The 27,488-nt window shown below is 39.5% G+C and overlaps 3 protein-coding genes across 4 annotated transcripts in view; 2 read left to right on the top strand and 1 right to left on the bottom strand.

Moving 5' to 3' along the window:
• Nucleotides 1–21,887, top strand: part of LOC140946119 (vacuolar protein sorting-associated protein 11 homolog) — a 90,237-nt gene extending 68,350 nt beyond the window's left edge. For both annotated transcript variants that reach the window (XM_073395196.1, XM_073395197.1), the window contains one exon: nucleotides 21,877–21,887. The gene's annotated coding sequence lies outside the window, so the exon portion shown is untranslated. The remainder of the gene's footprint in view (nucleotides 1–21,876) is intronic.
• LOC140945463 (uncharacterized) lies at nucleotides 961–26,971 on the top strand. The gene is made up of 20 exons (XM_073394484.1): nucleotides 961–1,042; nucleotides 1,610–1,843; nucleotides 2,213–2,333; nucleotides 2,739–2,810; nucleotides 6,626–6,697; nucleotides 7,195–7,266; nucleotides 8,070–8,141; nucleotides 9,161–9,232; nucleotides 9,455–9,526; nucleotides 10,345–10,434; nucleotides 10,936–11,010; nucleotides 11,759–11,836; nucleotides 12,340–12,548; nucleotides 13,932–14,057; nucleotides 21,971–22,280; nucleotides 22,640–22,925; nucleotides 23,837–23,974; nucleotides 24,396–24,953; nucleotides 25,339–25,639; nucleotides 26,356–26,971. The coding sequence occupies exons 1-20, from the start codon at nucleotides 961–963 to the stop codon at nucleotides 26,919–26,921; spliced, it is 3,606 nt and encodes a 1,201-aa protein (XP_073250585.1). The 3' UTR covers nucleotides 26,922–26,971.
• Nucleotides 19,123–20,827, bottom strand: LOC140946666 (uncharacterized). Its single transcript, XM_073395775.1, has one exon. The coding sequence runs from the start codon at nucleotides 20,825–20,827 to the stop codon at nucleotides 19,745–19,747; it is 1,083 nt and encodes a 360-aa protein (XP_073251876.1). The 3' UTR covers nucleotides 19,123–19,744.
• Nucleotides 26,972–27,488: the final 517 nt, after the last annotated feature.

The raw sequence follows: 27,488 nt of genomic DNA on the forward strand, positions 1-27,488 counted from the left end.
ATCATTTTCTATTTAATTTAACTGAGAAAAACTGTTTTTGTCAGTTTTTTTTTTTTGTAAAAAAGCATTTTAAAAGAAGTATCTGTCGTTGATGATATTTAAATTGCATTCAAGTCTCAACAGGACTTTTAAATACTCACCTTGCTTCAGGTATCGCTATGGGATGTGGCCAGTGCTGATCGATGTTGTGGTGGGATGTTGATGAAGAAATTTAATTAATGGGGGCCTCAACTAATACCATCATTACTCTACGACTCCTACGTCGGTAAAATGTTAATGATAAAGCATTGCATCGTTTTGACAACATTCGTGCACCTGCTCTGTATAGAGCTAGAATGACATATTTTGAAATTACAAAGTGTCCGTGGGATTTCGATTCGAAATTATCGGTATAAACGGTCTCTGATTGGTCTGCCATGTATATGTCCAACCCGCGGTAAGATATATAACAGCGTTTTAATTCATAAGCACCAAAGGGGAGATATATGGATGGAAAAGCTGGGGAATGGCTTAATACCACCTCGATCACTTGCCACATAATTAGCATGAGGCGAATCACCTGCGCTCGTAGAGTCAGTTGTCAAGAAAGCGGGTCTAGATAACTTGTAAGTGTGTAAATGAAAATTAATACTATGATGTCATTCATACGAAACCATTTCAGCAGTTTTTAACATTTCGCTATTTGTTTTCAGTATTTGCTCTTCATTTTTAGGATAAACGTTGTAATGAAATTGGAGGCTTTAGAAAGTACTCGTGTTTAGCCATTTTCTCATCACTTTGTAAACATCGCGGACCAATAGTGATAAAGCCAGCGTTCGTCGTTATTAAGCACAAAATTCTTTTAGAGTAGTTGAAACAAAGTTGAGTTGGGTATTTTCTTTTTAAATGCAAAATAAAAATAATCATCACTGCATTTTTTCTTTCCACAGAAAAGATTATTCATTTTAGTCTGACGACACCATGAAGAAAATACACTTAAACACTGTCAAGATATTTTTAGCTCTCTTCACTGCCATCTTAAATGAAGGATTATCTTCAAGCGGTGAGATAACAGTAAACGTTTTGGTGATTATTAAAAGGGGGAAAGGTGGTCGGCAGATAATAAGCGCATCTCGTTTCTAGCCAGTCAGAATCTAGGGCTTTCTAGTTGATATCGTTCCTTACTGTTCGCCACTTTTGATTGCACACCATGCCAATATCTCTCACTGTATTTTCACAGCTGTCTCTATCACCTCCCCTGCCGCCAGCCTGTAAATTAGTCTCTAGTTGTGGACCTATATCGTCCTATTAGGCGGTGCTTTTTCCCCGATCGCGACCTTTTTGCTAAACATGGTATACCAATTTGTTTGCACTATTCTCGAAGATCTTAATAAAATTCGCCCTTTGGAGGCAAAATTTACTCCAGTCAATTGCTAGTCAGTCTTTGATTACTTCAGCAAGAGAGTTCGCCCCTGAGGCGGTGTTGTCGATGAAGCTGATAACGTATTTCATCGCTCACAGTGCCTCACTACAAATGCCTGTATATGAAAGGTATATAATGACTTGTTATTTCAACAGCTTCACCAAAAGCTGTTTATATCATGAAAGATACTATGTGTTTTTTCAACAGCTTTTCCAAAAGTAGAGTTACCAGCTTCTGAAGTGGTAGCATTACCCGGCTACAGATTGTGGTGTAAAGCAACAGGGACCCCTCCCATACACACCTCCCTAATGTGGGGTAGTCAGGTGCTGGATAATTCAACTGGTGTCCCTCGTGCTGAGCTGAATATGGAGGGGAAATACACTTGTAAGGCTACAAGCCAGGCAGGAACCGACAGCAAAGAAGTACGAGTGAGTTTTACGAGTAAGTATTGGATTGAGTATAATATGATGAACACAGTGAGGTAGTATAGGGCATAATTTATTGAACTGGCCAATTATTAAAGGGGGACTTGATTCTAAAATTTCTTTGCGAACCATAAGTTTAAGAGAGCCTGGAAGGCACCTCGTAACTACTCTAAATCCTATAACTTTGCTTACTAAATTCTATTGCCATTGCAATTCGCTCGTTTGTTTTCCCCCTTGCATGATTCTGTTTATTAATAGTCAATGTGGGGCAAATGTTAGGCCAACACAGAGCCAATAGACCGGTGTTGGGCTTATGGGGGTACCATGTCAGGCAATATAGAGTTAACTGAAGTAAGGCCAATGACTGGTTGTATTTTTATTGCAGCTTGCCCTTTTTGCTCTCAGGCAGAAGGGCAGTGGTATTCTCACTGGGGAAACACTCTTTCCTGTTCAAATGTTCGCTCACCAGCAGACATCAACTGCGCTTCTACTCTTGCGGAAGTTCTGTGAGTCTACAAATTTGAACAAAAATGGAGAGGGAGGATATGGGGATACCGTACAACCAACAAATTTGGTGACCTACCCCTCCCCATAGCCAACATTTTACCTTAAGCGAAAAGTAAGTGTTAACTTTTCCTTAGGGGAGGGGTGGGTGGGCAGTTTTCCTAAATTTGTCCACACTTTGTCTCAATCTTTGGTGGCTGTTTGCTTATCATTCAAAAACATTTTAACAAGGTGTGATTACAACGGTTGTTATGGTAACCAGCTATAATAGGATAGATAAGGTCAGGACATTTTAATTTCTGAAAACTATTCAACCTCCTGCAAAGTTTCACGACTCTGGCCAGTGCTTTATGCCAAGATATTTTTTATAGTGTGTTTTAATTTCAACCATACCCGTTCTATTTCAGGTACCTGTATGCAAGCTACTTAAAAAATCTGCCAGCTGACATGTTTGCTAGTCTTTCCAACGTGCGTTACCTGTGAGTATTATATTTACCCTGCACTTACATACATTGGCACTGTCCTCATGCTCCTGTTATAAGCTAGGTTAAGCAACAACGACGACGACAGTAGTGAAAAAGTCGTTAACAAAATGAATTTGCGCCTTTCAAACTTTATGGCGTCTTACGTGGACTAGTCTGCTACACAGCCGTTTTTAGTGTCGTCACGCAACGCTCCTCCCCACATAGTCTGCTACACAGCCGTTTTTAGTGTCGTCACGCAACGCTCCTCCCCACATAGTCTGCTACACAGCCGTTTTTAGTGTCGTCACGCAACGCTCCTCCCCACATAGTCTGCTACACAGCCGTTTTTAGTGTCGTCACGTAACGCTCCTCCCCTCCCCGTTTGTGGGGAGGAGCGTTGTGTGACGACACTAAAAACGGATGTGTAGCAGACTATACGTGGACCCACTCAATTTAATTTGTCCAAATATTATTTTTCCCTCTCTAGTCTCCGCTCGGTTTTTTCCACGTCAATTTTTCGCCTGCGCTCCACTTTCTGATTGCCTGGGACAGGCTAAATGTAGGCGCTTTATCGCGGAGTTGAATTTTTAAGGACTTTATCCAGCTTCAAAAAAAGAAAGGAAAATTCGTCGTCGTTGTTCACCGCCTTTGTCGCATTAGGAGGTTTCGAATCGAAGTCGTGCGGTGGACGTGAAATAAATGGAATAAAAAGCGTGATACACGTGCAGAGCTGTTGCTCATAAAACCAATTGTTTTTTGACGTTGTCGTTGTCGTCCGCGCCGTCCCGAACCGTATTGTGTCTCTTCCACGATTGGAATGCCATTATATAGAAATGGGAATACCACTTGAATACAGTTGAGTTGAAAATCTCTTTTCTGACTACATGACTGATCATCTATTTCTAAAAGGATCCGCTGACTGCTGTCTCTAGATAATGGTATTCTCGATACCTGCCATCTTTGCAAGCGCTTTAGGGTTGATGGGATAAAAGTAATGTCACGTGGTATTTCAGGGGGCAAACAAGTGACAAAATTTGTCAATACGAGTAGTTAAATCGCGGTCGAGTTTGTTTATTTTTATAAAAGTCAAGGACGATTTAGTAGTCATGCAAAATCTACGGTTCTAGTTTCGACAAGTTTACGTCATTATGACTTGCTGTCAGGACATCTACGGTTGCTGCTGCATCTAGAAAAGTAACAATGATCACTTTTACCCCTAATTTGCCATTATCGTCTTTAAGTTAAAAAGTTCTTCATTTTCTGTTGTTTAGAACAAACAAACTCGACCGCGATTTCTTACATTGGCAAATTTAATCACTTGTTTGTCCGCTGAGAATTAAACCACGTGACATCGCTTTTATTCCATCAGTCCTTAAGCGCGTGCCAAGATGGCGGGTATCGTGAATTGTCTATTGAATTGCCTGTATTTTGTTTCCCCAAGCGTCTGTTTCAAAGCGAGGCTAAATGCGAAGCCATTGATATGAAAACGAGTATTATTCTCATGAAAATGAAATTAATTTTCGCGTGAACGGTTTTGCACTTAGTCCACTTATTTTTCTCTGTTTGTATATGGGGCATGTTGAATTTGGGACTTATAATTTACAAGCAAAATGGATTTTTTAATGTTAATTTTATTTGTTTTATAACTAATATCAATAACTTAATTTTGGACAAGGCTTCAGGCTAAATAAATTTCCAATACTTGAAACAACCCTCCAGCTTATTTAATCAACTCTGTCTCCAGTTGAAAGTTGCCATATCATTTTCACTTTTCCGCAGTTTTTTGGCATCAAACAACATCCAAACCCTATCTGCCCAATTATTCTCCAGCCTGAAAGATTTAGTACAACTGTAAGTTAAACTATGCTTTTAGTTAGCTCTTTACAAAACTGGGGAGAAACAGTGACGTCCCAACTGGTTTGTCCTTGACAGACGTCTGAGAAACGATTGTAGTAATTCCATAATGATGAGAGGTCACTATCCAGATCTGGGTAGTTTGTCTGATTGCTGGTTGTTGAAGCAAAAAGGCCACTTGCGCTAAGAGGTCCCGTGACCAATGCTTCCTTTAAAGATGACTTGGAATCCTGTTGATGACAAAAATTGACAGAGCGCATAAAAATCTATCTTACAACGGAAATTTGAGAGGAATCATATTTAGGGGAGATATTCTATGGCACGTTGATTTTTCCAAACTACTAGTATGATTTGTATTGGCCGCCATGTTGGAGGTAGAGGGGTGTCTCGGGCGATTTGCTCGACGGACCAAGAAAAAAGAGAGACTACTCGTAGTCTATGTTGGAGGGCATACTCTTGCCCTCCAAAATGGCGGCCAAAACTACTTTTTGCTTGTATCTTGTTAAACGTTTCATAGTTACGCTCAGATGTGCTGTAAACGCTACCCGCCATCATTTTTCAACAATGTCCTTGAATTTTAAGTGCAAAATTTCTGCTCAGAAAGAGGTAATTCATAGTTTTAAAAAAATCACATTTTGGTCAAGTGACCAGCTACGAACGTACTCATTTTAAGAAAATGGTGCGGGTTTGAAAAACTAAATCACCATTATTTTGTTTAAGATATGACCCAATAACCGTTTTTTGAAGGCAAAATCATACAACTTACATTTTCATAAAAATGATGTCACATGACCTCTTAGTGTAAATGGCCTATTTCCCCCGCGCGGCACGACCAATCAGAAGTACACGTCATCAGGTTGGAATCTTTGCAGTCGTTCCTCAAACGTCACTGGTTTCGCGGGGAGACCGGAAGTGGCGTCAAGAAATGTCTTCGTTTTCTCAGGCTTGTTTATTTCTAAAGAATTTACTCTAACCGAAACGCTTACACTCGACATGCGGTGAAATGTAATTTTTAAATATGGTTTCTTTTGATACGTCCTGCATTTGACTGAATATGCCCTTTTTTGTCCACGCAGAGATTTATCTTCAAACGCCATCTCAGTTTTACCACCAGGGCTGCTTTCGAACTTAACACAATTGTCTAGCCTGTAAGTTCAACAAATTAATAAATAAACAGAAGAAAGGTGTAAAAACGTTACAAAAAGGTTTTTCACCTGCTCAGGCGTGGACATTTAGTACGAAAATTTACGACATAGCTTTTTGGTGAGTATTTTCCAGTATAGTGTATAATGAAGAAAATTACAGTGGCGAGATCGCCTGGTCCCATTAGCACCTGGATCAAAGAACACAAAGTCCGTGATACCTCTGCCGTTTTCGAGCATTGCCAAGCAACGAGTCACAACATCAAGCCACACAATGTAAAAGTACTATCTGACGAAAACAACACCATTAAGCGCAGAGTCAAGGAAGCCATTGCTATTAACAAAGGAAACCCTCCCTGAATAGCGATGAGGGACTGGACCTACCAGCAATTTACAATCCTCTCTTGGGGGTTCGTAACGTTACTTTCTGTCACACAACGCTGATGAAGTCTGAGTGATTCAGACGAAATTTCGTTTTCTTAATTTTTGCTCTGAGTTTTGGAATTCTCTGTACTTAAGGTGTAAAATGGGACGCCAGTATGTCTTTCAAAAATCAAGAAGTCGTTTATTTCCAGGGTCGACTTTCTATCGGTCTCGTAATCTACGTCATTCCTCTATTCACGAACTCGTCAAAGGAGGTGGCTTCCTTCCTCATACCAGAGAAAACTGGTCACATGCACTAAACTGAAGGTTTCTACTTTGTAGGCGTGTCCTTGCTGAGATCACCGTCATTACTGGGTCGATATTTCTATTGTTCCCCTCTTATTTTTTTCAGACTTTATTTGATAAAAGTTAGGATAGGAAAACTAATACTGTGGTGTTTTTCGTCTGCAGAAATTTGAGTTCAAATAACATTGCGACTCTTGATGCCGACATCTTTTCCAGTCTTGGCCATTTAGATTACCTGTAAGTTTGAATAGAAAAAAAGATTCAAAGAGATTTTTGTATGGAAGGCATGACAAAAAGAGCGGATGGTCTTCTCTTGATGACAAGCATTACAACGATGGGGTACCGAACGAGTTTGAGAATGCCGGTGAAGGTGGTGCAAATGAATCTTTAGACAGTTAGTTTACAACTCAAATCGGAGTATTCCTGGAAAAAGAATATAATAATAACCAATGTATAATACGCCTAATATTTTAGGCGGTAATCTGTTTAAAGTTAGCTGCTTAGCAAATTTTCAAAGAGTTCCTCTATCTGCCTCGAAATAGAAAGACCACTGAATTCACCATCTTCCTGGATTGTTTTATTTGAAGAAAACAAATCTATGGGATTCTATTCAGAGAGTATTCCATTTACAGGGACATGAATCCTTGATGATTCATATATCAGAATCTGCCTTCGCGTTTCATTAATTAAGGGCTTTCGGGGAACAATCAACGTGAGCTATTACTTATTTCCAGGTCACTGTCTTTCAACAAGCTTGAACTTCTTCCCGACACCATATTCACGAACCTTACAGAGCTGCAATATCTGTAAGTTGAGTCAACACTGAATTTAATACAAGAGACAACACAACTCGTTCTCTCTGTATATTTTCTCCATATGAAATGCAGTAAGAAACCCGAATTCATGCTACTGAACAGGGTCCAAATGTCTCATGCTACGGATTTACCTTAAACGGGATTTTTTCCGGGACATACACTAATAAGGCAATGCCAAAAAGTGATCATGAGTGAGAGACGAGGAGGAAAGTATGAATTATCCCAAGGGATTGAATATAAGGCGTTTGTTTCTAAGGTTCTCAGGTGTATGTCTTCAGGGTAGGGTGAGCCAATCATGCAAGTGGTGGACCTTGAACTGAAGGGGCACACTCTCGTAAAGGGGAGGGGGGAGGGGGGAGACGCTCTCCAGTAGGTTTCTCGGCACCTCGGCTTCGGGGAGCTAATTTCTGGTCTTCAAACCCCCACCTGCCAGCCATTTTTTAATGTTATCTAGATCATCCCAAACCTCCCCAGATCTACTGTTGCGATGTTGGAGAATACCATCTTGGTTCGTTTCCCATAAGTAAATGATGAAGCGGTTAGTAAAAATGTATTGCTAGACAAGAAAAGAGAAAAAAACATATGCTATGGATTTACATGTATAAATTCTTGCACCAATTAATCCACCGTGAATAACTGGCACAGAGATTAATTCCGATGCCTTTAGAAGCAGAAATAATGTTCGTGTTCACACAGGTTGCTAAGTTATTTCATGCATGTACTGTTGCCTGTACCGGACACGATCATTTACTTGTTCGGATAAACTTCACATCATACTTGCTGCATATTTACAGGGATTTGTCCAGCAACAGAATTCGAAACTTGACCAATGGATTATTTTGCTGCGTAAAAAAGTTGCAGTATTTGTAAGTACTGTCAAAAGTCTAATAAGTGTTACGACAATTAAATTCCTATCTTGTGGCCGTGCGTGTTTGATAAAAAGCTTTTAGCTATATTTAAAAATTTGTCTATTTATCTTGAAAAAAGGGCTGTTAACCATTGAAATCATAATCAAAAGATAAAATTTGATCCCGTGATTCAATAAAAGCCTTTTAACTGATCCGAGGATGAAAAAAATACATGTGTTCCAAACCATTTTTCATGTAATCATAAAAGCTTTTCGTGGGCAGAGCTCCCTTATTTTATAATTAGTTTAACTTTGCATTGATATTTTCTCAGTTAGAAATAGTTAATGGAGTGGTTTTCGTTTGAGTGTCGTAAAACCAAAACCAAAGTAATTACTCTGGCCAATCACATAGGACACAGACAATACATTGAACCAATCAAAACTCGAAGTAATTACATGTGGCTAACGCAAAGCGCGGGAAAATGCATGCGAGCGCGTCACAATTGGCTTTGGTTTTACTTCTGATTGGATGAAAAGGTAGCGCGAATCTTTTAAGCCAATCGCATCGTGTAGAAAGTGCAAAACCAATTACTTTTCGACACTCAAATGAAAACCGCTCTACAATTAACTTTACAAAGCCGGCCTTGTGTGTAGAACGCGTGCATTCCATATCCTGCTATATAAACTCGTTTCCATCACTATTAGGGGAGTAGACAAAAACTACTACTACTGATCATATGCGAGAAGCACAAGAGAAGTGCTTGTTAGTACTGATCGGACGAATTCATCGCAGACTCAAAAGTTAGAATCATCATGTTGTCAGCTTGATAAACAGCGATACAGCGAATTGTTAATCCTTTAATTCTAAATAGCCGCACTTATGTTTTCTTTAAATTGTAGATATTCTCTAAAGGATGTGGGGAAGACAAAACGAGAGTTACAGTTTCTGTATTTTAATTAAAATAACCGGGAAGCTTATTAAATCTTGACATCTTTGCTGTTATGAAATCTTAAAAACACGACTTTTACTCGTCACAGGTTTTTGCAGAACAATCAGATACCTGCCTTCAACAACGAAACATTTGGTCACGCGCTCAACTTAAAATACCTGTAAGTATTATTAATTTCATCTCAGAGAAAGGCCCAAATATTTTATTGATTCTTTAGCTCAGGTCTGATGATCTTAAAAAGGTATTTTTTTGTCTGTGACATTGAAATACAAAAAGGATTAACTATCACAAGAGTGATATAATTTCACGCAGTGTGATGTATTATGTCTTGCACACTGACTAAAGAGCTAAAATGTATTTGTCTATCGATCTTTACGCTCAGGTTACTGAATAACAACAGTATAAATGTCATTCCTGAGCAAGCTTTCTTCTATCACAGGAAAATCGAGATACTGTGAGTAACAACGTATATACGGTGTGTTTTCACTTTTCGTTTGGTTATACCCGATATGTACTTGGAGATATCCTAATCATGGTAGTATATTTGTGATTAATAAGAAACTGTTTCCATTATGGAAGTTTTTATTTCACAACATACGAAAGTGTTTTAAAATAAAATAGAAGACATCATTTTTAACAACTGATAAAAAGCAGTCACTAGCAAAACAAAAATCCATGATCTTATATCACGACTGTTTTCCTTGGACAACCAATGATCGAGAGCAAGAAGAAGGCGTAGGGGGTAGTTGTGTTGCGTTTTTTTTTTTTCATAAATCGGAAAGTTTTACTCAATTCGTCATGTCAAAATTTACTGTCTGAGTGGGTGAGCAAATACCTTATATCAACTTTGAAATGTAAAATCCCGATCATTTTGCTATTAAAAAATAACTTGAGTGAGATTTTCCATGGACTTAAGTCTGCATATGGGAGACTCGTTCCTTACCCTCCGCCCCTCTGTATGCCTGATTTTCTTTGTTTCAAACTGTCAAAATTAACTGCGATTTGCATGGCTACCCATAGAAGTTGAGTCTTAGTTACTTAGTCCCTAGGCCTCATTATTTCGCGCGGCCAATTCGTTTCGGGTTACGTGGTCCGAGCGAAGAAGCGAGTGTTTCCCGCCCGTTCACCGCGGATACGTCACCGAAGTGAATTGACCGAGTAGACCTGGGAAAACGCCGTACAGTGACCAGGCAAGAGTCTTAGCACAAGTTGTAATAGTTCTTTGATTATCACCGATTTGCTAAAGATATTCTCTTGCCTTTTTCTTCTAAGAATGTTCACGGACAATATAATTGACAGAGTTGAGGAGAAGGCCTTTGGATTTGGCAACGTTAATGAAAGCCCTGAGGGTGGCATGAAAGTGTAAGTTAGATTCCCTTAACCTCGTCCCCAGGGTCTTCTCGTTTTCCAATATGCCGCTGCCATAGTAGTTAAAGATATGTCCCTGGGCACGAAGTCAAGATTTCCCGCCATTTTTGCGAACAGTATGGCACAAAAGCATGTCGTCAGTTCAATTGAAGGTGTATAAACTCAGTGTATAAACTCGACAAACTCAGTATAAGGTTGTACGAAAGGCTAAAACCTCAAAAAAATCCTTGACTCTTTTTTCGATTGTATGAAAGTTTCACCTAGATTAAAAAAAATCTTCAAATTATTGGGCTCTGTCAATGCGTTGGTTTCTGAAAAAAGCAACTTCAAATCTCGTCGATAGGGCCTTGCGCTTAGATCGGCAGGAGTTCTCTTACATAATGTTAAGTCTACAGTTGTTCTAACACCATTAGCGTTCAATTCGCTGAATGATGACTTATTCTACGACAACGACAACAAACAACAACAATTTATTTCTAATTCCTTTTTTGGCAGATACATGATAAGGACCTTGGTCCCAGAGCTGAATCTGTACTCTTTCCATGATCTTCGTGATCATAATTCTGAACTGTAAAGTATCGTCTTTTTTTGTATTATACACCATGTAAAATCTTTCCTATCGTTTTAAGGGTATAGGGCTCAGCAGTAAGCCTGTCTTTTCTAAAAGAAGTTCATTCAAACGTGTAGAATGTAATTTTAGGCTTCAATGCCCTTTCTCTCGAACCTTCTGGTTTTCTTCTTTGTGGAACCCCGGAAGCCATATTTCATTCAGGCTGCTCTAAATAGGATTTTATTGCATAAATTTCAAGACCATTAAATACTTCACTCTTAAAGGCACTTAAGAGTACGACGTCCATGCCTCAAACTCCTAGAATTTATTGTCAATAAAATAATCTAAACGCACGGTCGTAACAATCAACAAGAAAGCAAAAAAGAAGCCGGCTTCTGGAACAACCCGCCAAGATGACTTGAAGTCATGAGTCGTGCGCAAGTAATTTTAGGTACTTTCCGCTCCATGTAAAGGAATCCGAGAAAATCTTTGCTTGTAAAATCAGGAATGCTGGGTTTTGGAATAAGGAACACAGCTCAAGGAATCCGGAAACCCCTCTAACTAATGGAATCCAGAATCCAAGTTCAACGAGAACAGAGACTGAAATCCAGGACCCGGAATCCTGAAATCCACGGTGTGGAATCCAGAATACCAGACTGTCTCGGATTCCCTTACATCATGGGATAACTTTTCTCTTGTCGTCATTTTGAATCCCGAGGGGGCTCTAGAGACAAGTACGGTTGACTTTATGATCTGTGTTCCTTTTAGGACGCTGAACGACGAGTTAGTGGGTACACTGAGATACTTTACGAAGGACACCAACAAGGACCGCATCACCATATACCTGTCAGTATATATATATAACGCCCAAAGAAGCGATTTTCTTTCTAAAATATAAAGAAAAGAAGTCATGCACAAAGTGGGTTTACATTTCGGTTCCACAAGTAAGTCGCCAGCTGTTAGAGTTGCGTTTCTCTGAAAGTGTTGGTAAAAAATTAAAAGTAAGAAGGTTTTTCAATTTAGAGTGTTTACATTAAAAATGGAGTTAAAGAGAATTCTCGAGAATTATCTTTTCGGTAGCATCAAAGCAAAGGTAATTCCAGGGGATTCTTGGCACTTCCGGAGAAGGCGTTTTGAAATCCTGGTAAATGTACTTTCGAGAATGATGTTTCTGTGTGTTTTATTAATGCTACTAGGAGCCCTTAACCCTGATTCTACTTGTACTCACTTTTGGATGGGTGTCTCGGTATTCTGTAGTACATTTTACATTTACAAGAGGGACGTACGCTCCGGCGTGATAGGATGATCGACAGCGTACGACATGAAAAGTGTTTTTTTTCCTTCTTCAGAAATCCTACCTACAATGAGACCAAGGCGATTGAAATCACGGCAAAGAATTACGAAAGAGCAGATTTATCCTTTGTTTCCACATTCCTGGAGCTGGGATTCACATTCACCGCTCAAAATAAAACGGACTTGACGCAACATTTTACGATGCTACCATGTCCCGAGGGAACCTATTCTATGGGAACTCTAGGATGTGTGGAATGCCCCCCAGGTAAGAGTGTTAATGTTATCGTGCTTCTAAGGGGATAAGTCATATCTTACTGGTTGCAAAAGTCACCCCTTCTTCTCCCAAAAAGGGGCATGTGGGCGGACAAGTTGATCATAGTATTGAATATGTCGACAACCGCGCTAAAGAAACTTTCCCACTGTAAGTTTTTTAATATTTTCATAAATGATTTATTCCTACAAATCAAAACTGTACAATTAAATATGTATGCAGATGATGGTCAACTCTACACCGCCGATACGGATCCGGTATCTTTGGAAAGGCGTATCTCGCGTGAGGTTAGCTCAGCAAATGCCTGGTACGAGATCAATGGAATGATAGCAAATCCCAGCAAACACCAAGGGATGATACTAGGAAAAACTGACCATCAGTTTAATTTCTCAGTAAATGACTCAGTGGAACTTTTCGGCGTTACAATTGATAAAGATCTTACGTTTAAGCAACATGTGTCCTCTATATGTAAAAAGGTAAACAATCAGTTTAGCGTTATGTCAAGGTTTGGCAAACTGATGTCTACTGAAACCATGCTCCGTCTTTATAAGGCATTTATACTTCCTCACTTTTATTATTGTTCTATGGTGTGGCATTTCTCTAGTAAACAAGATTCTGATAAACTGGACCTTTTAAACAAACGTATTCTTCGATTTATTTTCAAGGATTTTAACTCTGAGTACAATAATTTACTTAAAAAGGCAGGAACTGCAAACCTTAAGGACAAGCGTTTACAAAACATGATTCTCACTATTTTTAAATGTCTTCATTTTTCTGATTATCCAAGATATTTAAAAGATATGTTTCGTTTACGCTCTAGCACCTATTTTTTAAGAGGACATAATATGCTCTGTTTGCCCAAACCATCGACCACTTCTTATGGTATCAATTCCTTTAGTTACTCGGCAGCAACATCTTGGAATTCTCTCCCTGACCATTACCGCACTATTTCTGATTTTACTTCTTTTCGACGACTGATATCTACTGGGAACAATAATTTACTTAAAAGGGCAGGAACTGCAAACCTTTCTACATCATGATAATTTGCAAGTTAGTTGTCTAGGTAGTTAGTTATCTTTTTTGCTATATAGAATTAACTTTTTATTATAATTATTTATTAATGTAGTTGGCTCGAAGATATTAGCACTTGAGTGCTACACTGTAAATTCGAGGGTAAATAAAGTTTATTGATTGATTGATTGATTGAAGTTATCTCTGCTTCCGGAATTTTCGCTAGTGTTTTGAAAGATCTCAACCAAAAGTACAAATTAAAATGAACTCGTAAATTTGGGACTTCCTGTTTATGCATCTTAAAAAATAAAGGCGTTTGCAAATACTGTAATCGGCAGTGATCAGTAATGTTTTTCTTGTCTGTAGGGGGCTTTTTGTCTGACAGTGTCAGCTATGTAGCGCAACAGTGCGAAAGATGTCCAATAGGAGCGTTTGTTTCATTAGAAAAACAACCAGGTACAAGATATAAGCATTGCAGAGCATGTCCACGAGGTAAGTATATCAACGTATAAACAATAACGGTTTTATGAGAATAGTAGGGAGATAAAGCCACCACGATAGCGAGGGCAGGCAACGAGATCGTCAAAAAAAGGTAATAGTTAAGAATGCACAAAACAACAACTCTGCAGGTGAATCACATTTTTTATTCTGTTGCTGCAGACATACCACAAGAAATGTCGTGGTAGGAAGTTTTATTGAGGACGTAAACACAGTATGACATATATATATTTTTTATTCTAAACTTAGATGCGGTCTCTGAGAATTCGTTTTCTGGAAAATTCGCCAACATTTATAACAGATTGAGAGTTGAAATGATCAGGATCGCCTTCTTGGTTGCTTAAGCTATAACCCTTGCAACTTATACAACCAACCTCTGCTAGTCATGAAAGCTATCACAATGTACTTTTAAGTTCAAAAGTTACTTTTATGGCGCAAAAGTAAATCATACAATCAATCTATTTTGACCCAGCTGAGGTTTTTTTTCTATCACATGATATATATCCTCCCTTTCTTTTGTCATTCTTCCTTTATTTCTTTTTTGGAGTCCAAGGTGTTTTAATTAATAATCGTTTGATAAATGTCACCCAGTAAAAATATACCAAGCATTAGCGGAGCGAAGGCTTACTTACAAGTGATCAATCATAATACGTTTGGCTATCTTCTCTCCAACAATCCAGAGATGTCTCAACTGATATTTATATAAACTAGAAATACGTATCTCGCAATAAGCCTCGCGAAACTCGGTTTGGTAACGGGGTCGGGGTTAATTAAGAACTGGATGGGTGACCTACCGCGAATATCGTCTTAACGGTCCATACGTTGTCCTTTCTTTTCTTCTTCTTCTTTTTTGCGTATTATGTGGTGTTATTGTTAACAGTGTATTGGAAAGGAGATTTAGCATTATTTCGGCGCACGGAGTTAGAAAAAGACAAAAACAATGAACAAATCTGACCCGGCGCAGTTCGCCTGAAAATTATTGTAGTTCGGGCCGTAATACAGAGCTGAAACTTTGCAGACTTTGATCTACATATATCGGCGGGGATGGGTTTTCGACAGTGAACGATCATAATGCCTCTGATTCCAATCTCCTGTTCCTCTGTCTCTTGTTGTCGGTGTTGCCTTCGCTGTGCTAAGCGATGTTCCTTCTGCTCCGCGGTTTCTTGTTGACGTCTTCGCCTTGACTCCTTCGTTGTTCACGCTGAATTTGAAGTCGGCGTTCTCGCTCCAGAGTTTCGGTGGAAAATCTTCCTGGGCGAGGATTTGGAGCCACTTGTTGTGCTTGTGTGTCATTTGCATGGGAAATTGTTCGTGATTCACCGACGGTAAACTTTGGTTCACAGACGATGACTTGGTCATCGATGGCGAAGTCTAGGTTGCCTGGAAACGCAAAATGCTCGATGACGTCATTGGCGGATACCAAGCATATATTCAGAGAAAGAAAGATTTATTTATTTATTTATGAAGCCTCGAATTTGGCAGCTGGCTAAGACCACGCGCGGTTAGCAGACTGCGCGCGCGCTTCGCGCGCGACAAGATTATAAAGTCGCTACGCTCGGAATAAAATTAAGTACAGTGTAACCTCGATATAACGAGGGGCCAAGGGACTAGCAAAATATCTTCCTTATAACGAGGTTCGTTAACTTATATCAAGGTTTTTTTTTTTCATATTGCCTCAGTATATTTTACTATTTCTGGAGTTAAATTTAGTTTGTTAGACCGAGGACTTTGTTATATAGTATTTTCACTGTAATATACACAGGATAACGTTCATATAAATAGTATCTTTGTTGGAAGAAGAATCTTCCAGCATCTAAATTTATCATTGGTCCGTTTCGATCCTAGAGCTGATGCGTAGTAAGCTTCAAAACGCCTGTCTTTACAAAACTGCACTTGGTCGTAGACTTCTGCGTTTTCAAACCAGCAAGGCAGTAGCATATCCGAGGTTCTCGATTAAATCTGAAGACTACTCCACGGAACTACGGTTTCTTAAAACGAATTATATCGGCTGATGACGTTGCCGACGCATTTCAATGACATACTAGACAAAATGAAGGGGTTACAGGAACCTACAGTGTAATATCATGATCTGCAAACTTTTACTGTGGATCCCGCATGTGCAATCAGGCTCAGCGGGAGAAAGATACTTTTCAGCGGCGTGAAATTTATAAACATGAGTCCGTTCAACAATGAACCAAGAAAGGTTTAGTACTGTCAGACAGTTCTAAACAGCCACAAAGAGAGAACAGCCAAATTTGCCCCTTGCCCTCCCCCGCCCCCCCCCCCCCCCCCCCCACTCTTCAAAAGAGGTAGTCACCGGCCCCCGCACTTTAAAAAATGCCCCGCGGTCCTTGGCTTTGGAAATAACATTCCGGCAGGCAAGGCGAAACGAAAAGGAAGCCTGATACAAACCCTCTGCAAAACCTCTGTCGCCCACTTTTTTGATTGATTGACATTTGTCGAATCAGCCAACCAAAATTACCTCCGTTGCATGCTTCTTTTAGTAAGCCAATTTTTTAGAATCTTTTATTAACTAAAAATAAAACAGTCAGCACAGTCATATTTAACTTCTTGCGAGATTAAAGGAGATCTTAAAGGTTTTTCTGTTGGGAGTCTGTAAAACGGGGAAGCGGACGACGGACGACAAATGGCGGATGGTGGAAAATAATAAATAAATTAACTCATAAGATAAATATATAAGATCAAGAGCCATAATATTACTATTATGGCTCTTGGTAAGATAGATAAATAAACAAGACAAATAAAAAAAATTATTCCGAGCGTAGCGACTTTTTTGTACTGTTGTATTTCAAATGGAGTATCAAACAAGTTTTATATATGGTTGTTAACAAAACACAACCTGGCCTTACTAAGAAATTAACGTTGACCAATAATAACAATAAACTTTATTGTCATTGTCAGATACTTTAGGTAGATAAGCTAACTGGGGACATAAACAGAGTATCTTTATTGATCAAAGTTTGCGATATGCACTTATTACCAAAGAGCATTATTTTCTACAAATGGAGCATAGACAGGAAGAGCAGAAGGGTGTAGTGGGGGCTCTCTAATTTCTGACGACTTTTAAGATTTAAAAACTAAAATGGCGAAGATAACATTCGGCGCAGCAAATTAGTGCAATGTGGTTTTGAGCGCAAGGGACCGATCGTTTATTACATCCCAGAGGGGGGCGGGGGTTTTCAGAAAAGTATGGTGTATCAAAAATTTACCCCCACAAAATAATTACATATGAAAATTGTACCCCCCTTGACAATAACAGTTTTTAAAATGCACCCCCCGCCTACAGCCCCTTCTAGACCAAGACTCTTCTTCCATCCTTGGGCATTGATTTCATAGGCTATAAGATACCAGTAGTCAGCACCACAACGTGAGATTTCGAAGATGCACTCAAGACAAGAAAAGTTAGCCCGCCCAAGACGCCCCAAACCTTGGGGAGCCAGGGCATGCTACCCCAGAAAATTTTTAAATTTAGGGTCTCGGAAATGCCATCTCCTGCTTTTTCTGCAGGACATTCTCACGAAATAATGACGAAGGAAAACGCAGTAATTAGTTGTTTATTTTACCCATCTCTAGTGTTATTGGTAAGGTACAGTGTTTAGGGCAAAAAAGGGTAAAACAGTGATGCCATAAAGGAGGTTCAAGCAAAGGGCGAGATGTATACCCTTATGACAGGCAAACTCTGTTATAATGCCATCAATATCAATACGTCCCTGTGCTCATATGCAGAATTGCAAAAGAGCTCAATCTCTCACCTGTCATGGTCCTTCGTAAAGGAATTTGCAGTCTTTTCATACCGCTGAAGCTAAGCTCAGCTGTGTATGTTGACACAGGATAAGAGAACAAAGTTATCAGAGCCCGTGACATATATATTCCGGGATAGAGTTGGAGTTGGCTTGATCAAAAGTCTCAACCAAGTTAAGGTCTATCATAAAGGAAAACCTAACACAAAACACCAATATAATGTGAAATATTTATCCCGATTTAATGATAAAAATGCTTTCCGGAAATTAAAAAAAACCTATATATTTTTCCAGATTTCGGCTGTATGCATAGACGTATCTGCGTAAATGCATGCCACATTCCTGGTAGGAGAAATATCTGATAGTTCCCGGGCCAAGCTTTATACAGGTAACATTTTGCAGCTGACAAAGAACCGCCAAAGTGTATTTTTTTTGTCTTCTATTGAAAGGAAACGCATTTGCTACGGACTTTAACGAATTTCTTGTCCATAACCAAAGTAGAATAAACAAACCTGTATTAAGGGGTAAAAAGCCAATGATAGCTTGACAACTAAACGTACCCACGAAGCTCTACCTTAAACCAAAACAGGAACTCTAATGTAAAGAAGAACCACCAAATAACAATCAAGGTAAGCTATAATCCCAAACGTGCACTTCAAGGTCTGACACACACATTTCATTAAACTTTCAGATAAATGACACTTATGTTGATAAACCCTAAAAAATATAATAACGCGCAAAACTTGTTGACACAAATGCAGAGTAACCTTGATCTACAAACCTAATCATAATGAGACTCTAAGCACAAGTGAAACTTTAAGTGCAAACATAAAATGAACTAAATAAATACCACATGACAAATATCCTCATAACAACCTAGAAAATACTTCACAACGCTAGTTTAAGAACTTTCTCAGGGGTACCCAACGAGAATATTGTTCAAAACCACTTAAACATAGCATTGTTGAACGTATTTTGGTATTTAAACGGTAGATATAGGAAAATTTTTATCCCCTAAAAACTTTTTCATCTGTTCAGATTTCCTAGCTGAAAGTCTAGAGATCAGAAAATTATAGGGATCAAAATTTACCTTTTCGAAAATTTCAGACAGGAAAAAGGCTCCAGAAAATTCTAGGCGACCTTCTTAGGGTAGAAATCGGTTAAAAATGAGCAATTATACCTTTTTTTAGATGTTCGAAAATCCTAGGAGAGGCAGGCAAGCAAGAAATTTTACAGCAAATGTTCCAAAAATTCTAGATCTCAAATCGTCTTCCGAACAGACATTTTCCCGAAAATTGGCTTTGGGTGCCCCTGATTTCTTATAGTTATGTTTAAGAAGAAAAGTGCTGGTCACTTGAATTAATAGATCTGTTGCATACGTTTTTGCCACTAAAAATGTCTCTTATTGCAGGATAGGGAGTGCATTCCCGAGTTAGCCTAAACAGGCTTTTACTTAAATGGTAATCAGCACAAATGTAAATAGGTTCTTATTTTCTGAAGAAAAAAATGCATTGTAGCAAAGAGTATTTAGTGGTCAGTTCAGCTCATTCCTTTGTTAAAACCTGCACTACAATAATTACAATTGCAGGAGTGATAAGGCACACATGTTTCTCCAAAGAGGGATCCTGAATGTTGAGTTATCTTTTTTGACTGAGTTTGTAGAATTTTTTATAGATTCTAGAAAATAAGAACCTGTTTCAAACTTTAGGCTAAACCGGTTCTTGTTCAGAGAGGGCCTAACTGGCAAATTTAAGCCTAACACTCATCTGAGGTTCTTAAAATCCAGGTTCTTAGTCGCGGGTTTTTACTGTATTATCCTTTTAATATTTCCATCTGGTACAGTTACCGATGTTACCAGCTACGAGTATTATAATAGGGGGGTCATTGATAACAATTAATTCTTCATTGACAGTTAATTGACTAAAACAGCTGCCAACCGTCGGCAACTTCGTCTTCAAACCTCTCACTGACCTCTTCACCAAATCTATTTTCAATTGCGTCTTTGATATGCCATAAAAGTGCCAAGACGAAATCTTTTGGATCTTTGATCACCTCTAACTGCTGAGACTGTTCTTGAAAGAACAAAACTTTTTTTTTGGACACTGCAATAAAAACAGAAGACAAACTGTCATGTAAAAGGCCAAAATAAGTCCAGTTTGGGTCCTCGGCAGAGATGGACAGTAGCTGGAGAATTAACTGGGCCACGGATTTCTGGATTAAACTCCCTGGTCGTTTGACTTCGATGACTCCAACCGCAGCATTATTATAATACAATATGTAGTCTGGCCTACTAGTAGGAAGTGAATAGCATTTCAGGGTTCGTTCAGTTCTGAATTTCAAATTCCGGTATTTATGAATACAAAGCGTTTGTAATATGGCGTCGATAACCATTCTTATATCTATTTCCGTTGTGAACTGATCGTCCCAACTTGCCTTTGCCATAATAATACTCCCAGAGATCTTCTGAAACAATTCTTGGTCGAAAAGGTCGTCGATATTCGTACCCCGCGGTCTAAACTCAACGTCTTCCCATTTCACGTAGCGGGCTAACATATCAACAGTCCAAGTTGATCCTGAGTGTTCACGATCAGACTTGATATTTTTGGCCTTCTCGTATTCTTTCCACAGTTTTGTAAGTTGATCGAAATCGGCCCAGCAGAATTTAATTTGAAGTTGTTCCCTTGCCCTTTGCACCGCTTCTATTTTTTCTTCTTCTGTCTCGATCGAGTGTTTTTCGAGTTTCTCAATGACCTTTGCAACAAGCGATCCTTCAGTATTCACGGGGCGCAGCTCGAGCTCGTGCACTCTTCTGTTTACCGTCTCGGGAAGGGAATCGAGAAAGGTTTCCCACGACCATTGTTCGTCTTCGCTGACACAGGGTTGCCCCCAGACCGTGGATGTCGATAGAGGCCCATTATTGACAAAAGGAGATAAAGCACACTGAGTATAAGAGCTATTGCCGCCAACAGAAGTCGGTACAGTCAAGGAAGAACATCTCGGCATAGTGTGATGATAGCTACTCGGCAGGAAAAAAGCAGAAAAATTGTGTGGATTGTGACTTGGCACGGAATTAAAATTAGCTAACTGAGGATTTCCGCCATTGCCTCGATATATCGATGTCAAATAACTCATCCAATTGTTATTCATGGTAGGAGCAGTGTGAAAAACAGAAAACATGGCATCACCAAAGTTACTTCCGTGTGTACTTTCACTTGAAGGTGATGCACGTAAACGCTTTTACAAAATATGCAAATAAGTATGAAAACACCCCTGAAAGCACTCATTTGAGTGTTTTCACTCACGAGGCCAGCATTTATGCTAATTTAGAGGAACATTCAGGAAAGCGTTTACATAAGCCCGGTCGCTGTGACGTCATGTCAAAACACTCCATTATTCATGATCAGGAAATACCGTAAAATCCCGAAAATAAGCCCCTCCATGTATAAGCCCCTCCAAATATAAGCCCCCCAAACCGGTAACGCAAAAAACCCGCCGTTAAATCGCCCCTCAAAATATAAGCCCCCCGGGGGCTTGTACTTGGAAAATTGCCCTCAAATACAAAGTAAAACAAAGCAAAAACGGTAAATTTACTTCCAACTATAAGGATAGCCCAATCGATTTTGAAACGCAAATTTTCCTCCGTATATAAGCCTCTCCGAACATAAGCCCCTCTAAAAATAAGCCCTTCAAAAAGGGCCTTTGAAAAATATAAGCCCCAGGGCTTATTTTCGGAATTTTACGGTAACTTCGTGATGAGATTGCACAATCATTCTCAGAAATCAATACGAATCCTTTCCCACTCCTTAGAAATTTCGTAAAACAAACTTCTTTAGCTGTATGTTATGTTTTTCCAGTGTAGGTCGTGTTATAACTCACACTGAGAGAACTGTTCATTCAAATTCCATGTTATTACCATGCATATGTACGCATAAGTCTGGCAAACTTCCCTCCTACCCCCTTCCCTAAGCCAACATTAACACTTAATTCTCACTTAGGGCAAAATGTTGGCTTAGGGGAGGGGTAGGTGGGAAGTTTCCTAGAAACGTATTATGATCCATCCGCTCTTACCTGGACAGGTATAGTACAGTAGTAGTCTAGCTTTTATCGACTGATATCTGTTTATGGTAAGTTTTTGTCACTCGTTAGGTACAAACACCGAACGCATGGCTGGGCTCTTTGCTTGCAACTGTTTGGATGGATTTTATCGAACAAATATCTTTGGAAAATGTTTTGAATGTGAAGGAAACGAATTCGAAGGTTTGGATTGCTCTGGAGACTACCTGGATTTGAAACCAGGCTACTGGTGGGCGTGGCAGAATTACACGCACAAAGAACGGTACAGGAACTTCACCTCAAATATTAACAACCCTGTTCCCGCATATGATCCTGGACAAGGTCAGGACTTCATTGATTATACTTACCCTATGCCGAAACCTACCAAGTGTCCTCGAGAAAGGTCAGTCGGTCAACTAGTGACTTTTGTGACTAGTGACTAATGAGTTAAAATTTTGTTTTGTTTGTTTGTTTGTTTCCAGGTAATTTTTTAAAAATATGTTCGAATCGTGAAGGCCGAATAGGAGAGGAGAAATCCTTACGTCACGTTGCAATGGAAGCTTAAGCAAAATTTCTGGATGACAATAAACCAAAAAGTCACTTAAAAACTAAAGTGGATACGCACTGTTTCAAACTTCATCGATCTTACTTAATTTCTTCTAATTTGTCAGATGTTGGCGAAATTAGGTCTTGACATACGACTAATCAAACATGGTACAACACTGTGCTTTAAAAAAGATGTTTATATTCTTTCTCGTGTAGATCTTGCCCTGGAGGTGTAGCGTCCTTAGACAACCCTTGTGAACCAGGCTACGAAGGCCCTGTCTGTGGGATTTGCAGTGACGGATACTACAAACAGATACAAGCCTGCAGGAAATGCCCCACCAAGACAGCCGTCGCAATACAGTTGGCGTTGATTGCCGCTGCCGTGCTTCTGGTCGTTGCAATTATAATCTGGTACAGCAGAAAAAATGTGAAGAAGACAAAAAGACGTGCCTTGATTGACATCGTGTTCGCCCGACTGAAAATTATTATTGGATTTTATCAGGTATGATGCAGACCATAAGACTGGTTTCTCGACAAGTATTCTTTCATTTTCCATAAAGATAGGATAGCATGTGAGACATGCTAGCGTTAAGGAATCGATCACCCCTCTTGAGAAAACACAGAGCATTTGCGGCTGATTTTCCCAGGTCTTTAAATAACTGAGAAGAAAGTACGTGCTGCCTTTATAATGACATCTTCAAACGGTTAGGCTCCCAAATCTTCTCTCGGATACGGACGAAAAACCGTAGGTCTTCTCTCACAGCGCTTTTACTCATCTGGTTCTTGTTGGACGTAAGAGAACCCCCACCAATGTTCAAAAAGAGTGGGGGACGTAGACCCCGATGGTGTGGCCAACCTTTACTAGTCCGGGTGGGTTATCTGTGAGGAGAGATCTTCTGATATGGGGATAACCACGTGTGTCGTAATGGCTCTCAGTGTATGTAATAATTCCATGCAGTTCCACTCCTCTCATTTTTACTTCCATTCGCCCATTTATTCCCATCATAGTATCTCTTTGACATCTAAGAGAAGCTGGAACGTATTGACGTTGGAAAGCTAAGCTGGCATCCTTGTTTCTCCTGCCTCTACATACCGCCGCGCCCTGGCAGCTGTTTACTTGAAGAAGTTGTCAATGAGCGAGTGTCGTATTGACTGCACTCATGGCTTCTAATTAAAATTGAATTGCGATTCGATATCAATGTAGAAAAGTGAAGATTCATTCAACAAGATTTTTGGTTATTTTATGTTGTTATTTTTGCCTGTGGCGGGGAAATCTTCGAGAAGCCAAACGACGAACTTATAGGAAAAAGAGATTTTCCCGATGATGCGCATGCCAAACCCATAAATTGTTAATATCCTCGTCAGCTTTATACGGTTGTTTTTATGATGATTTATGCTTTTTATTTTCTTCAGGTAACCTATGGTCTTTTAGAAGCTTTTTCGTTCGTCAGATGGCCAGACGCCTTGGAAGATATTGCCAAGTATTCAGAAGTACTGCAGTTGAATTTTCTTCAGATGGCACCATTGCACTGTCTGATTCGAGGGATAAAGGTAAGGGATCACCACAAAACGATGGGCGGGGTAGTCCAGGTTTCTAGGCCTCTGCTTGCCCCTGAAAAAAAGATGGAGAAGTTCTGAACTTCTCCCAGGGTCACTACTGCGCAGTAGACCCAAAATGATTTATTTTCCTCCATGCCAGAGGTTGAACGGAAGATAACTATATTCGCATGAGAAATTATACATCTGACAGTTATTAGTATGAGGACCTAGTTGACGTCCTATTAAATGGCGGATAACGACGATAGGCCAAAACGCGAAAGCCCAACAAAATTCATTGGCGCTTTTATTTCAGTACATTTAAAACTCTACCGTACGATTATTGCGCGATTGCAATATCGTTATTGCAATAAACGATAAAAGTTAGATAATCAGAAATGACTTACTATACGGTAAATTTGTTATCTCCCAAAAGGTGGACGCCTTTGGTAGCTTGTATGCAGCCATGGCATTGAACGCTGCTGTTTCGTTGCTGTTCGCTTCGATTTTCTGGTTGCGAAAGTTGATGATCCGTTTAGACAAAACTTTGTCCGATGCCGAAAAAACAAAGAAGATCTCCCACACTAAAGAACTTGTTTACCGAAACCTGTTTTTCTTCCTGTTCGTGACGTACTTGAGCACGTGCTCAAAGACAGCTAATGTCCTGCCTCCAGCCTGTCGCCGGCTCTGCATTAATCGAGAACAGACGCTTTGTGACGATTACTTGAAGGCTGACTATGGCATCAAGTGTCATGGTTCACAGTACCACGTGCGACTCATAGCGGCATATGTGAATCTTGCCTACATCTTCGCACTTCCAGCCTTTTGTATCATTGTTCTTTGGAGACAAAAAAGGGTGTTCCTTGGTTCAGAGGGAAATGAAAGGTACTTGGCTCCTCAAGAGAATAAGGAAATAGTGACAGGATTGCGTTTTCTTTATGAAAACTACAAAACAAAGACATGGTATTGGGAAGTGATTGAGATGGCGCGAAAGGTAACATTTATTTTCACTCCCCTTCCCTCCCCTCCCTCTAATACTTAAATTTCCCCTTACTCCACTCCCCGCTTCCCTGATACAAACGGTCGCAGTTTGGTCTCGACTTATATTACTATACTGTGTCAAAACAAAACGATAACGACAAAGACTGTCTTTTACCATGCCTCATTAGCCTTGATAACAAACAGTAGTTTATTTTGTCGTAAGTATTACTGTGTACGGCTTAACAACTTATGAAACTTTCTCTATATGAATACAACTACCATGTCATTCTCCTACTAATTTTCTATCACTTCTTCATTTTGTAACAAAAGAAAGACCTTTCACCTTTAAAAAGGTTTCTCTCTTTCTTCAATTGTTTGCACTTCGTTAACGGTTTCAGATAGCCCTGACGTCTGGCTTAATTCTGGTGGGTGGTGAAACCAGAGTCTTCGTTGGCGTGACTTGCGTCCTTGCTGCGCTTTATGGAATGGCCTTTGCTTACTACGCTCCTATTCAAGACTATTTCGAGAATAACTTGATGGTTTCTGCACTCTCCGTTACATTTGTTAATCTGGGTATTGGAGCTGTGAGCAGGATACCTGCAGAGAACCGCCCACCCGCCGAGGATCCTCTTCTGGACACCCTTATGTTCAAGATTACTGTGATTGGGGCGAACACATTGGTGATTGGGCAACTAATTAGTAAGATTCCAACTACCACTCGTCAGTAGTAATATTGCTTAGAACACCTTTTGATTAAGATGCTCACTGACTAGTGTCATAGTAATTTATCCGGCTTTAATTTTGTTGTATCATCTTCTTAGTTGTTTGTTTGTTAAAGCTCCACTACAAACACTGAAGTGGCTCTTGATATACAGTGTCTCCTGGAATCATATTACCAGTCAGCCAGAGTCAAGTATAGAACTAGAGATATCAAGATATATAGACTGAGGATATTACACGGTGGCGCGAAGATACGAATTTTATTTTCGAGTGGCAAAACAATATTTTACGAACGAGCGCAGCGAGTGAATAAAATATTGTTTTTGCCACGAGAAAATAAAATTCATATCTTCAAGCCGCCGTGTAATGTTCTTTTTATTATATAGACAAAATGACATCGATAAAATCATAGAGGGAAATTACCAAAATTACGTCATCGATAAACTCACGTGTGAAATTATGGAAAATAAAACACTCGTGTCTATATAATAATTTACTTTAAAGTTAGTCTGTAGGCAAAATCCTTTGGTCTGACATTTCAAGTATATTCTTCGCATGGTACCACTTGTTCTTAAAAATTTTCCACGGAAAATAGGGTTTTCGGGCTTTGGGGGAGGGAGTGGACGTTTAACTCTTCTTTAATGTTTTTTTTCCTTGTGACATTCCTAACTCAATCAATAATCTCTTACTTTCAGTCGAATACTTCTCAACCGTTTTCCACTTCCTGAAGCAGTGGATCAGACATCCATATTTTTCCATTACCTGTTGTCAAAACCTTCTGCTTCCTGTAAACGATACGGAGGAAGACAGCGGCGGGATTATTGGTAAAGATGATGACCTCAAAAGCCAGCTTGAAATGGAAAACGGAAAGTTAGAGATGACTACAACCCGGAGAGGGATGAACAATGAAGGCTTGGAAGTTATTGTTGAAGAGGGTGAAATTGACGAAACAGGCATCCCAACTACCAAGACTCCTCGGGGCAGGTCAGTGAAAATGCAGAGATACAACGACGTCGATCTCGGAATTGGTGGTTCATCTGCCGGAGCGCAAGTCGAAAGCGGCAAAGCTGCAGTAACCAAAGTTGAAGTGCACGATGTCGACGTGGAAGTTCACGGAGCTAGAGGGAATATGAATGAAGCTAGAGAGGAGGTGAATGTTGAAATGCGTGAACAGGAGGCACAGACAGACTTGTCCCTGCTGGAGGAAATGGACCAGGAAGCCATTGAGCAGTTAGGGTTTGCTTACGACGGATCTCTGTAAGCAAAGTTGTTTTTTATTACAGATAGGAGGCACTCGTCTCTCAGGGCAAGGTCATCCTAGAGGACGTACCACAAATGAACGCCCATTCCATTGGGAAGTAATAATAATAAGTAATAATAATAATAATTAAAACTTATATAGAGCAAATTTTCCATGGCACATTATCAAATGCGCTTTACAATAAGTTAAAAAGAAAGACTAAAAATGAATGAAATTTACAAGCAAGTAGAAAGAATGAAAAATGAAATAAAATAACAATAAGTGATAAATAATAAAATAAACGAAACAAATACTCTACTACAAATTAAAAACTTGTTTAAAAAGATATGTTTTCACATGGCATTTAAAATTTGCTAGAGAGTCAAGGCTGGATATTTCACTAGGTAGGTTGTTCCAGAGCTTTGTGGCCGCAGAACAGAATGCTCTACCACCAAGTGTTGGGGGTATCTTGCCGCTTGAATTGGAACCTCAAGCATAACTTTTTTGCTGGATCTGAGGGAATATCCTGTTGATTTCCTTCGGCTATCTCGAGGATAATACGCTTCTAGCAAAAGGACTGACCCTTGT

The sequence above is a fragment of the Porites lutea genome, chromosome 8 (genome assembly GCF_958299795.1).
Source record: "Porites lutea chromosome 8, jaPorLute2.1, whole genome shotgun sequence".
In the NCBI taxonomy this organism is placed as follows: Eukaryota; Metazoa; Cnidaria; class Anthozoa; order Scleractinia; family Poritidae; genus Porites; species Porites lutea.